Source organism: Pseudorca crassidens, chromosome 9 (assembly GCF_039906515.1).
Source record: "Pseudorca crassidens isolate mPseCra1 chromosome 9, mPseCra1.hap1, whole genome shotgun sequence".
In the NCBI taxonomy this organism is placed as follows: Eukaryota; Metazoa; Chordata; class Mammalia; order Artiodactyla; family Delphinidae; genus Pseudorca; species Pseudorca crassidens.
The window spans coordinates 56,791,750-56,804,247 of NC_090304.1; the positions used below are offsets into that span (position 1 = coordinate 56,791,750).

The 12,498-nt window shown below is 37.3% G+C and overlaps 1 protein-coding gene across 6 annotated transcripts in view; it reads right to left on the reverse strand.

The window, feature by feature from the left end:
- Positions 1 to 12,498, reverse strand: part of NARS2 (asparaginyl-tRNA synthetase 2, mitochondrial) — a 148,170-nt gene that overhangs the window by 40,687 nt on the left and 94,985 nt on the right. For 5 of the 6 annotated variants that reach the window (XR_010946214.1, XR_010946213.1, XM_067750492.1 and 2 more), the window contains 3 exons: positions 5,459 to 5,591; positions 1,506 to 1,604; positions 1,369 to 1,406 (listed from right to left, as the gene is read on the reverse strand). Coding sequence is in view for 4 of the 6 variants with exons in the window: in XM_067750492.1 (XP_067606593.1) it covers positions 1,369 to 1,406; positions 1,506 to 1,604; positions 5,459 to 5,591 (270 nt within the window). In the remaining 2 variants the exon portion in view is untranslated. The remainder of the gene's footprint in view (positions 1 to 1,368; positions 1,407 to 1,505; positions 1,605 to 5,458; positions 5,592 to 12,498) is intronic. The other variant, XM_067750493.1, reaches the window with a different exon arrangement.

Genomic DNA, 12,498 nt, shown 5'->3' on the forward strand with positions numbered 1-12,498 from the left:
GATCTTTACTCAAAAATCATCTCAGTGACATCTTCCCTGCCGTGCTATCTAAAATTTCTACCTCCTCATTCTTCCTTTGGCTTATCTTCTTTCTCTTCTCTGGTTTTTTTCCCCATAAGTATTACTCATTTTCACAGACTATACGTTTCACTTATTTATCTTGTCTCTTGGCTATTATCACCTCCACCAGAAATATAAGCTCAGTGAAGGCATGGAATTTTATCTGCTTTGTCCACTGTTTTTAAACAGTTTTTAGATTTTAGGACAATGCCTGGCACATAGTAAACATTCAATATACATTTAAGTGAAAGGAAAAGTTTCAAAAGCCTTCACTTGTACTTCATTGCCCTTCGATTCTCTATCACGGGGCTCCTATTTCCTCCTTTTCTGATCCCACAGCTGCTGCCTTGTTATTGGGTCAGGCTCAACGACTCATCATTTTTAACTGGTAGCCTGAAGGTCTAGGCTGATACCTGATATTCTCAGCTAAGTCTGCCAAGTTTTTCTTATTCCCCTTCTCAAGGACAGGTTGAATTCTTTATTCTTTTAGAAGAAAAACTTCCTAAACTTAAGATAGCAAGGGAAAAATGATACTAACTTATGTTCAGAGACAATTTTCTTTTCTTCAGATTATCAAACTTACTTCCTCTACACATTGTAAATACCCTGAATACTAAGTCTTATATGAATTATTTGCACTGCATATAAGAAGTTGCTTATTGTTTTTTCCATATCAATTATGTGTTTCATAATAAACTGTGAAAAGAATAGCCTATCTGATTAATATGGTTGGTTGAATAAACTGTGAAAAGAATAGCCTATCTGATTAATATGGTTGGTTGAATAAACCACCAGTCCAATAACAAGTTCTACTTGAACAGGTTTATAGTGGAAATGAAGCAATAATGTATGTGCTATATTTAAAACACAGATCTTTAGGTTTTAAAATAGTGGCTAAAAAAACAATTCAGAATATATTTTCAGATTTTAGCAAGCGAAGGTAAAGAAAAAGAAGGAAGACTGAAATAAGAGAAAAATAGAGGGGCAGACATTACATGTACCTATCTTAAAAGCATGTTTTTTAATCAAGCCAGATTTTGATTACTAAAGAATTAGTCTGAATTGTAGGAATATAGTTAATAATTACTATGAACATTATCTTGCTATGATTTATTCATTTATTTATTCATGAAACACTGATTATCAACTATGAACCAGACATAAGAGCTATAAAAATAATTAAAATACGGGTTTTCCTTGAGTCTAGGGAGTGTGATAAGCAGATATACAAACAAAAAATTTAATACAGTGTGATAAATACAATGATAAATTATGAATAAAGTTCAGAGAAAGTATAAATCTACTTACATTAGAAAGTTGTTTTTTAGCATATGTTCTAATCTGTCCTTGGTAAGAAAAGAGAAAAAAGAAAATTTATTAAATGTAATTATATTCCTTACATGTAATTAACATATTTAAAGGGCTTCATCCACAAAGCTAATTACCTTTTGGCCAGGAGCTATGAATTTGTGACAGAGTTCAACATCTTCAGGACAATTTGAGAGAACTGTCATTGTTGTAGTCTTGAAGAGGCCCTCCATAACCTAAGAGAAATGATACAGAATTGCCTGACATGTAAGCTTCATGAAAAACCTGTTTAGGGCCCTGTAAGGACTGCTCTCCAGGTTTCAATGGCTATAAATCCATTAGGCCTCTTACTTCCTGAATACACTACATCAAGTTAATTCAGTTTCCATATTGATTAGAGGGGGCATCACAACTTCTCAGAGAAGGTTAAAAAAAAAAAAGAAAGAACCATGTCTGAACCTTCTGTTAACAGTTTCAATACTGGTATTGAAGTGGGCTGTCAAATGAACAGCTAAAACAAACTGATGCCTCTCTAAATTTCAGTATATTCACTTGTAGAGTCAGGACAGTTAACAGTACCTAGCTTACAGGATTGTTGTGAGAATTATATGAGATAATCCATGTATAAGACTTAGCTTAGTGCCCAGTTCAGAGAAGCATGCAACAAACATCAGTTGTGAAGAGTGGAACGTTTTGAAAAGTGCTTCATTCAGTCATTGGTAAATGAAAGTAAACTTTAAGATTAGAGAAGCAATGAGATCTATCTACATCTAAATACATACATTTTTGCTTTGCTAAAGTATAAAGTAACGACACAAATCAGCGTATAAGAATTCGTTCTACCAGGGGTGTCCATAAAAGTCTCATGGGAAAAACTTGTTCTCAGAAGAAAAAAGTGACTGGAATGAAAAATATTTCTAAAATATTTTTAATCCAAACTAAAATTTTTGTTTTGATGTCAATGACATCATATTGTGATTTTCAGATATGTCCTCATAAAGACACATGCATGAATTAAGACCAGGCTGCCCCACAGGCAGGCATCTTCCTTTCCTCTCTGAATCACTGGACACCCTATCAACACTGGAAACACAGTGGGGCATAAGCGTCTGAGTAATTTAACATGGTCAGATATAGGAAAGAACTTAATTATCAAGTGACAACCAGATAGATTTATGTACATATATAAAATATTTTTCATTTCTTTTTATATATACTTTGCATTTTTATATTATACATATATTTTGTAGAGAAGTAAGGAATAACTTGATGAAAGAAGAGCAAAAGGAGGCTAAAGATGTTTTGCCTTGAGGCTATAACCACTTTCAATCTAGCAGTGAGATAAAGAAATCACTAAGTAACTGAATGATTTATGAAGCGTTATATCCCTCAATCACTGCAAAAAGCCAATGTATATTGAGAGGAAAAAAGAACAGGTAGATTGGATAGTATGCTTGCATTGTTGAGGGACACAATACACAATCGGTAAGATGAAGACTTCAACAGCTGGGGCTGTTAACGCAGTGTCTTTCAAGGGCAGAACATTTCCATTTGAAGAAGGATATCACTGGCTTTTCTAACCTTGACTTTCAGACTACACTCTATAAATATATTTATAATAAAACAGAAACTTAACTGAAGGGTTAACATAACCCTCATGTTTTAAAAAATATATTTCTCAATAGTATTAAAATAATAATATTTAATTGCTTATACGTCATAAGAGGAAAATATCCTGTTATAATATTCTGATTTTGTATTTAAGAGACTGCTCTTCATCAAGATAATAATTTCCACAGAATTCAATTTATCAAAGGGAGAAAACTGAGAGAAGCAGGAGTTTATTTTTGGAAAGAATATACCTTTTTCTTCTGTCTTTAGGAAAAAGTTTATATTCCAATTAATTAAACTATTCAATAGTGTATGCCCTGAGTACCACTCAGTGGACGACCAAATAAATAAGAATTACTCAGTTATAGAATACATAATTATAGAGCAAAGATTATAATGTTTAATAAATTCTAACAATCTATGTATTATCTTTATAATCTTTCCCTCTGGTATTATATTGGGCAGCGGAGACAGGGACAAGGCAGAAATAGGAGGTAAGACGTGTGGTTCCATTCTTTACAATACTCTCATTGCCTGAGTGAAAGAATAATAAAGAATTGGGTGGTGAGCTCAAACTGAAAGCTGATTAAGGAATTTTACTGACTTGGTGAGGCTCAGATTCTGAATCCCTAAATCTAGAAAGGGATTAACTCAACAGTGTTCCTATTGACATTTTTGGCCAGATAATTCTTCGCTGGCGGGGAGGGGGCTGTGCATTGCAGGATACTGAACAACATCCCTAGCCTTTACCCACTAGATGCCAGTAGCAACCCGTCTTCCCTACTCCCCCACCCACTCCCTAGTAGGGACACCAAAAATATCCCCTTCGGGACACTGGTCTAGAGAAATCGGTGGGAGATGTTAAAGGGGTATATGCAAGTGGACACTGTGGTGTGTGGCCACAACATCCCTTTAGGACCAAGATCTTTATCCGCTAGGAACAGTAACTGCTGATGGTACATAGTTGGGTCCCTCTTCAGGAACTGCCCAGGCCAGGAGGACTGCCTTACCCAAGGTTACAACCCCTTCCCATCTAGCCCGCATCCAATGACTGGCTCACAGGAGGAAGCACTTGCCCTCCTATGGGACAATTATGAAAGACCATTCTAGCTCCAAAGTTTCTCAGGGAATTGGCTAAGGCATCTGTTTGTAAATGCAGCACAGTTTAACTTGTCCCTCTGCCCAATGCTGCTTTCTTCCTTTCCTCACAGGTATTTCTCTTGAGAGCATTCCCCAGTAATACCTGCACACAAATCTCTGCTTTAGGGTTTATTTACTAGGAAATCCAACCTAAGACAGGATAATAAAATTGTGACTCCATTCTATTTGGGAGTATACATGGTATTTCTGTTTTAAGTGGAATTGGGTCATTTACTGGGTGAATAAGAGTAGAATGAAAGAAGTAAGAGTTGATGAAAACTGCTAAAATAAACATCCTGTAATTAGAGTTCCAAACTAAGATCTTAACCAAAATGGTAGTGGATAGAGAATTCATAACAACAGTTAACACATTCTGGGTACTTACTAAGTGTCATGAACTATGCTAAGTACCTTATATATATTATCTGTCTAATCCTATGAATTAACATATGAAATAGGAATTATTATTCCCATTTTACAGATAAGAAAACTGAGGTTCAGAGAAATTAAGTCCCATGTCTTAGGTCACATAGCCAGTAAGTGATTGAGCTAATAATCAAATCCTGGTCCATCCATCTCCAGACTTGTGTGCTCTATATGGATTTATGGCCACAGCCTCCTGAAAAGGCTCCCACCCCTATTTTTATCTCCCTCTAAATCATTTTTCATAATGCTGCTAGAGAGATACTTCTAAAATATAACTCTGACCATGGCCTTTCCCAGCTGAGAACTTTCTCCTTTATCTTTTGGATTAAGTTCAAACTCCTCAGCATGGCATTTAAATACAGTCTTTCTTTCATGAGCTGACTCTTGACTATATCTCCAGCATCATCCCTGTCCCAGAGCTCTGACAGCTCCTGTGGATGCTTTCTAATACTATAGCTATAGACATGTTTCTCTAACTATAAAGACGTTTTGTTTATTTGCCTAGCAAATATCAAGAGCTACTATTTACTAAGCCTGCTTTGTGCCGGATCCCATACTGGATGCTTTACGTTATACATACATAATCTTTCATTTACTTCTCACAATAACCTAATGAAATAGCTACTATTATTCTCATTTTATAGCTGAGGAAGCTAAAGATCACTAAGGTTAGGTAACATCATAACAAAGTTAATGGCAGAGCTTGGACATGAACTTAAATCTGTTTGACTCCTGTACTTTAAAAACTATTACACTAACAGCATTCAGTAGATGTTTATTAATTAGTTCTCCATCTTCTTCATTCTATGAACACCTGTAAGGCACAGATGTCAGAGGTAAAAATGTATACAGAAGCGTTTTAATGTCACAGATGCCTGATATTTAGAAACTATTTTAAAACTTGAGTACCTACCTGCATGAGATCTTGAAGGCTCTCAAGAAAAGAAATCTCTGCTTCTACCATATAAAACTCTGCCAGGTGTCTCCGGCTCTGAGAATTCTCTGCTCGGAATGTTGGACCAAAGGTAAACACTTGAGTAAAAGCTCTGCAATTCAAGATTAACAGTGTAAAAATAGGATTCACATGATTAATTTTAAGTATTTAAAATATTCAGTAAGCTCTTAAGAAAAAAAAAAAAAGTGCTGCGCCTCTGTCTTGTCCACAAATCCACACGTATTAGCTGCCACATTTCTTTAATGGGTGATTATAATAGTTTCATTAAAAATGTTACATTTATAGAAACCATTTTATTCCAAAGGAATTTGCAAATGCTTTACAAACCCTATGGCTTACTAAATATAGAATTATAACCACTTCTGGATGCACTCTACTGCAGCTGCCTTAAACAGCAGGCAACTACATTTCACAGCAATTGAGAACAAAGTAAAGGAAAAATACCACAGCCCAAGAAGCCACACAGAGAATCTAGATAGTAACAGTCAAAACCAGAATTTCATGTGGATAAGGCAAGCCAATCATTTTCTAAATATATGAAAAAAAATTATCAGATATGTATGGTGATTTGCCTTGTTAGGCCTACTCAAGTCCTTTACGCCCACCTAGGAGTTTTAATCAATGCTCAGTGAGCCCTGACATTTGGGGGGTGGGGTGGATTTTGAAGAACTGTCTGCTTTACTCTCTGGTTTTCAAGAAGGGCTATAGTTCAACAACATAAACGGGGAAAAAATTCTTATTTTTAAATTTCTGCAGAGAAGCGAACATGACACCTTCATTCTTTCTTTTTTTTTTTTTTTTGCGGTACGTGGGCCTCTCACTGTTGTGGCCTCTTCCGTTGCAGAGCACAGGCTCCGGATGCACAGGCTCAGCGGCCATGGCTCACGGGCCCAGCCGCTCCGCGGCATGTGGGATCCTCCTGGACTGGGGCACGAACCTGTATCCCCTGCATTGGCAGGCGGACTCTCAACCACTGTGCCACCAGGGAAGCCCCCTTTTTAAAAAAAATTTACTTAATTTATTTATTTTTGGCTGTGTTGGGTCTTCGTTGTTGTGCGCGGGTTTTCTCTAGTTGCAGTGAGCTGGGGCTACTACTCTTCATTGCGGTGTGTGGGCTTCTCATTGCAGTGGCTTCTCTCGTTGCTGAGCATGGGCTCTAGGCCTGTGGGCTTCAGTAGTTGTGACATTTGGGCTCAGTAGTTGTTGCGCACAGGCTTAGCTGCTCTGCAGCATGTGGGATCTTCCCGGACCAGGGATCGAACCCGTGTCTCCTGCATCAGCAGGCGGATTCTTTTTTTTTTTTTTTCCCGGTACGCGGGCCTCTCACTGTTGTGGCCTCTCCCGTTGTGGAGCACAGGCTCCGGACGCGCAGGCGCAGCAGCCATGGTTCACGGGCCCAGCCACTCCGCGGCATGTGGGATCTTCCCGGACCGGGGCACGAACCCGTGTCCCCTGCTTTGGCAGGCGGACTCTCAACCACTGTGCCACCAGGGAAGCCCAGCAGGCGGATTCTTAACCACTGGGCCACCAGGGAAGTCCCGAGGACCAAATAATCTTTGAATTTTAAGGTTTTGCTAGAACAAAACAAGAGGTTTGGGGCTCCTTAGCTGTTATCCTCAACACTCTTCATTTATCATTAGTCAAATAATATCAAGATCAGAAAACAGTACAGAAAACGGATTGTAGATATACGTACCAGTATTTTTTTGTGTTGTTTTTTTTTTAAGTAAAGATACTGTGGGAAATTAAACAGTGAAACAATTATAGTGGAAATCATGAGATTTATTTTTTCTTTCAAAGGCCATTTCAGTTAAGGCCTAGTTGGTAAGGAGCTTAGGAATTTATGTCTTGGTTCTACAGCCACCTCTCTGAGACCATGATCAGTTACCCTCCAAGAATCTTAGTTTTTAATGGAAAAACAAACCGTAAGAATTCAAAATATTACTATATAACCTCTCTCCCAAGATTCAGATCCAGACTTGCTTACTAGAATGTTCCTAAAAACACTGACCTTACCTTGTCCAAAACGAAAACTCTTACCTTGCTCCCCAAAACAAGCAAAAACAAAATAATGAACAGTACATTTTCCCCAGCTCTGTTAATCTTAGCTAACCCACCTCGTCACCCAAACCAGATCCCCATCCCTCCCTCACCGCCCACATACTTCCCTATCATATTGATCACAGAATTATATTGTTTATACCTAGGGAAACTCTTGCAGATCTAGAGACTCTTCTTTATTTCCACAACTTTGTCTTGTGTCAACTCTTGTGTCTGTCACCTGCCTTTCTTCCTCCAGTCCCAAACTACTATACGTTTTCAAACTCAAATCTGATTATATCAGCCCTAATTTAAAAATCTTCAATGGTTCTCCCCTACTCAAAGGTTAAAATTCAAACTCCTAACTTTGACTGGACCTTCCTTCACAAAGCCTTTTCTCCAGCACACTGAGGATACTCTCCTTACATGCCCCACATGCCTTTAGGCTTTTTCATTGGCTGTCCCCTCTCTGTAGTGCCCGTCCTTTGTTCCTCTCTCTCCAAATGGCAAATTCCCATCCATCCTTCAAGACTTGACTTAAATGTCACTTTCTCTTTGTAACCTTACCATACACCCCCAAATTTATTGTTCCCTCCTTTCTATGACTGTAACACTTTGTTTATACATTTATTATACAGACTGTATCACTTAGAAATATAATTGTGCATTTTGTATCTTTCTCCCTCAATAAACTATGAAATATTCTACAGTAGGAAAAATGTTTTATTCATCTTTGCAACTTCAGTGCCTAAGATAAAACAGGTGCTCAAGTTGAATGAATAATAATGAGGATGACAGGCTTCTTCAGTTGTAAACTGGAAAAGCACAACATCCTTATAAACAGTAACATTACAAATAATGTACAGAAAAATACTCAGATATATTTTACTGTGGCTGTTACTCAATAGCTAAAATGGGACAAACAATTTAGGTCTGCCCCAAACAATAAATTCAAAAATTACAGGACCTCGAGCTTCTAATCTATGACTATGCGATCTCTAGGTAGGTTGGCAATAGTATATTTAAATAAATAAAACGACATTCTTTTCTGGCACTGCATCACATGAAATTGTACATACAGATGTTCACTAATAACAAAGAATATTCTATTGAAATTTTCCAGGGCATGAATAGAAACTCCATGGCATTGGTGGAATTTACTTTGGAGGCTCTGAGGAAGACTTCTAAGAAATGGGCAGTTATCATCCTGAAATACAAGGAGGCCAATGGGATTGCTGTTCAAAAGAGACACATTATATATGTATTAAGGTACTAGAAACAGAGAAAACAACGGTATCTAAAAAGAACTACAGATTCAAGTCACAAGGGCACCTACTTCTCACATGGATAGGGAGGGAGCTCCAAGATATTTAACAATAGGGATTTTTTATTTAACAATGGTTAATGATTTTCTCTAGCAATACAGGGTAAACTCTCTTGTATAAAATATAGAATAGGATCAAGGATTTTTATCTTAGTAAGGATTAGATTCTAATTGTGGTACCCCAAAGTTAAGTATTATTCTAATAGGGTAAAGTAAAAATCAATGGCCATGGTGCTTTCTCTGAATTAACAAAAAGATAAAATAAGCTGGAAGGTATGTTGACAAATTCCCTAATTTAGGATCAAGTTGTTAAGCAGATAAATGTTTAAATCATTCAATAAAGATCACCCCAGGTCAGCGTCCAGTGTTCTATAATACAGTAGTGAAAGTAGTAGTAGTGATAGCGGCTACCATTAGCAAGTGCTCCTTGTGGGCCAGGCATTAGATGTGAGAACCTTACAGTTAACTCCTTTATTATAACTCAATAAAGGATACATTGTTACTTCTATTTTTCAGTCTAAGAAATTGAAGTTCAGAGAGGTTAAGAAGCTTTTTCAAAAGTTATAGTCATAGCCTAACAAGTGGTAGAGGCCAGATTCAACTCTAGCTCTGACTCTAATGATCACAGCCTTCATTATGATATTAAAATAATGATGCTCATAACTGAACATGGACAGACCCAGTAAATAAGAGAGAAAAATTTGTAATATGCACTCCCCGCCTTCTCAAAGATAACTAGGGTGAGTAGTTTGGTATATTTCTCTTCCTTGTGAATAGCTTATTTGTTTTATGTATTAAAATTATAGCTCCCTAGGATATGCTGCTTTCATGCAAATAATGAGATGATAAATTTTAATCAATATTTTGTAAACTTTAGCAAGACATTTAGCCTTTCTGGTCTTCAAATTCTTACATGAGTGGGAGGTGCAGGCAGTTTGGCATTATTCTCTAGTATCTTTTACATAATTTTGTTTCTAGGTCCATGTGAAATCACGATTATTTTAATTTATGCTGATTTCTTCTTTTTCCTCCGTCTTCCACACACATGAAAGCAATTTGCAGCAAGGCTTGGCCCAAGCCATAGTTAAAATAAGATCTGAGAACAAGGCCATTACTAAAATAAGATACAAAACCAGGTGAAAGGCCAGTACTGCTGTGAGAAGAGACCAGCAGAGAAAGAAAACTCTCAGTACTAAGAAACATTCTTGTGCCAATTATGGAGAAAGGGAAGCTATATATGGAAAGTCCATGAGCTTGGAGTTGACGTTTAAGATAACAAAAGTACATTCAATACACATCAGCTAAGATAACTACAAAAATGGCTTTTTAAAAATAAAAAGTAAACTTACCAAAAAATGGTTCTGCAAAGGTCACTTTCTCCCTTGTGTGGAGTTTTATGAAGCCCTACATTGGCAAGTGGATTATTATAAAGTAGTCACTGATTGCTTTGCCATTTATTCCTTCTGGCCCTGAAATTTAAGAGCTAATCTTTATATTTTGAAAGAAAAGAGGAATTACTGCCTTTTTAGCTGGGGAAGAACTTATCGTTCAGCATATGGGGGATCAGCAACTTTCCCTAAGGCTGCCCACTCCCAACCTCCTATCACTTCCCTACTGTCATTCAGGAAACATTCATTGAACTGAAGTGAACTCACAGACAACTTTAAACGGACTTTTAAAACAGTCTTTGTCAAGTGGTATTCCCATCATCCAGAAAACAATCATCTATATTATTACTGCTTTGTATCTACTGGATTATCAATACTGTGACATATTTGTCACTCATTGCTTCTACATGCCTAACAGAGTGGACACCAGACACCTCCTTTTCAGCTTACCCCCTTTCCTCTATCTTGCAATAGTACACTTGGTGAATGGGTTTATAAAGAGATGTAGCTCTCACCATTCATCAACTCTTAACAAGATGTCTTAGCGAGGATGAACTGTAAAATCTAAAAATTTCTTCTTTACCACAACTGCTAAACATTTCTGCAAAATTAATTTTCTTTAACATGTCCTAAGTATCTGATTTAGAACTGAATTTGAGGTCCAAGCAAATTTAATCTTAATTGTATAATGAGATTCAAAGTTCGACAGAGTCTGACAACAATCCTGCTAAAGGGACTGGAGGGTTGGCTACTCTTCTCTGATGAGCATATGAACTGGGGGAAGGACATTTAGCAAAGGGAATATGAAGCACACAGGTCCTAAGGTAGGAAAGAGCCTGACAAGTTTGAAGAACAGAAGCAGGCCAGCAGCAAGACGAATGGTAAGAGATGAGGTCAAAGAGTTTGGAAGGGATCAGAACATGTAGGGTCTTCCTTGTGAGCCATGGTAAAGAGAGTCTGAATTTTATTTAATACTCCTTGAAATACTCTCTCCTCTTGGAATATTTAACACTGTATTCTCCTAGTTTTCCTATTTATCTGATCTCCACCTCTGTCTCCTTCTACATACACTAGCTATTCATTAAACATTAGCACTCTTTGAACCGTAGTCCTAGAATCTCTTTTCTCACTGTATACATTCTTCTTAAATGATCTCACTTCCGTCAATTAATTTTCAATTAATTACCTATTGGCACACAATTTACAAATTTGTATCTCCTGCCCAGACTTCTTCTCTAAGCTCCAGAAGCATACATCCGCCTATTTAGTCCTTTCACTTGTCACAAACAGAACTCATGCCTCCCCTGACCCCCACACTGGCTTCAGTCTTCTTCCAACCTTCCAGGTCAATCCTCCCATTAGGGTCTTTAATAACACCATGTACTACTGTTCATAGAGCCTCTTAAAATTAAAATAAATGACATATACAGATGTAATTATTTGTTTAATGTCCATCTCTTTCACTAGACTGTAAATTTCATGAGTGACCTTATCTATTTTTTGGTTCCTTATAGTATCCTCAGTTCTTAACCCAGTGCATGACACACACTAGACAATTAAAATTTGTCAAATAACTAACTGATATTCTGTAAAATATGCTGATCCCCAAACTTTGAACCTTTGAAACAGCACTGGGATGGGGGTGAGGATAGAGGAGTAAGAGGAAGGTGGTAAACAGAATATCAATTACTAAGCAAAAAATTCTGCTATTCCCTGAAATAATTTTTCACAGAAGGCACTAGGCGATAAAAGAATCAGTTTTTTGAAAAGACTGCCCATATATTATTTTTGCTCTGTAGGCAACAAGTATATCTTTGAAAAGGACTAGATCAGATGAACATCTCTAGTAAGCAAAGATTTTACTTTTTGAGAAACTAAAGTATTACCACATGAAAAAAATTTCCCTTAGTCTTATTCTACGTAAACAGAGAAGCACCTGCCTCTTTGGCTTCTGCGAGTGGATACCAACATGTTAAAACAAGTATTGCTACTTCATCATTCCTGTAATGATGGACTCTTCAGAGGACTGACTGAATTTAGAAAATAACATTAAAAAAATAATAAATTTATTTATTTAGGCTGTGTTGGGTCTTCATTGCTGCGTGTGGCCTTTCTCTAGTTGTGGCGAGTGGGAGCTACTTTTTGCTGCGGTGCACGGGCTTCTCTCGTTGCAGAGCACGGGCTCTAGGCCTGTGGGCTTCAGTAGTTGTGGCACTTGGGCTCAGTAGCTGTGGCTCGAGGGCTGT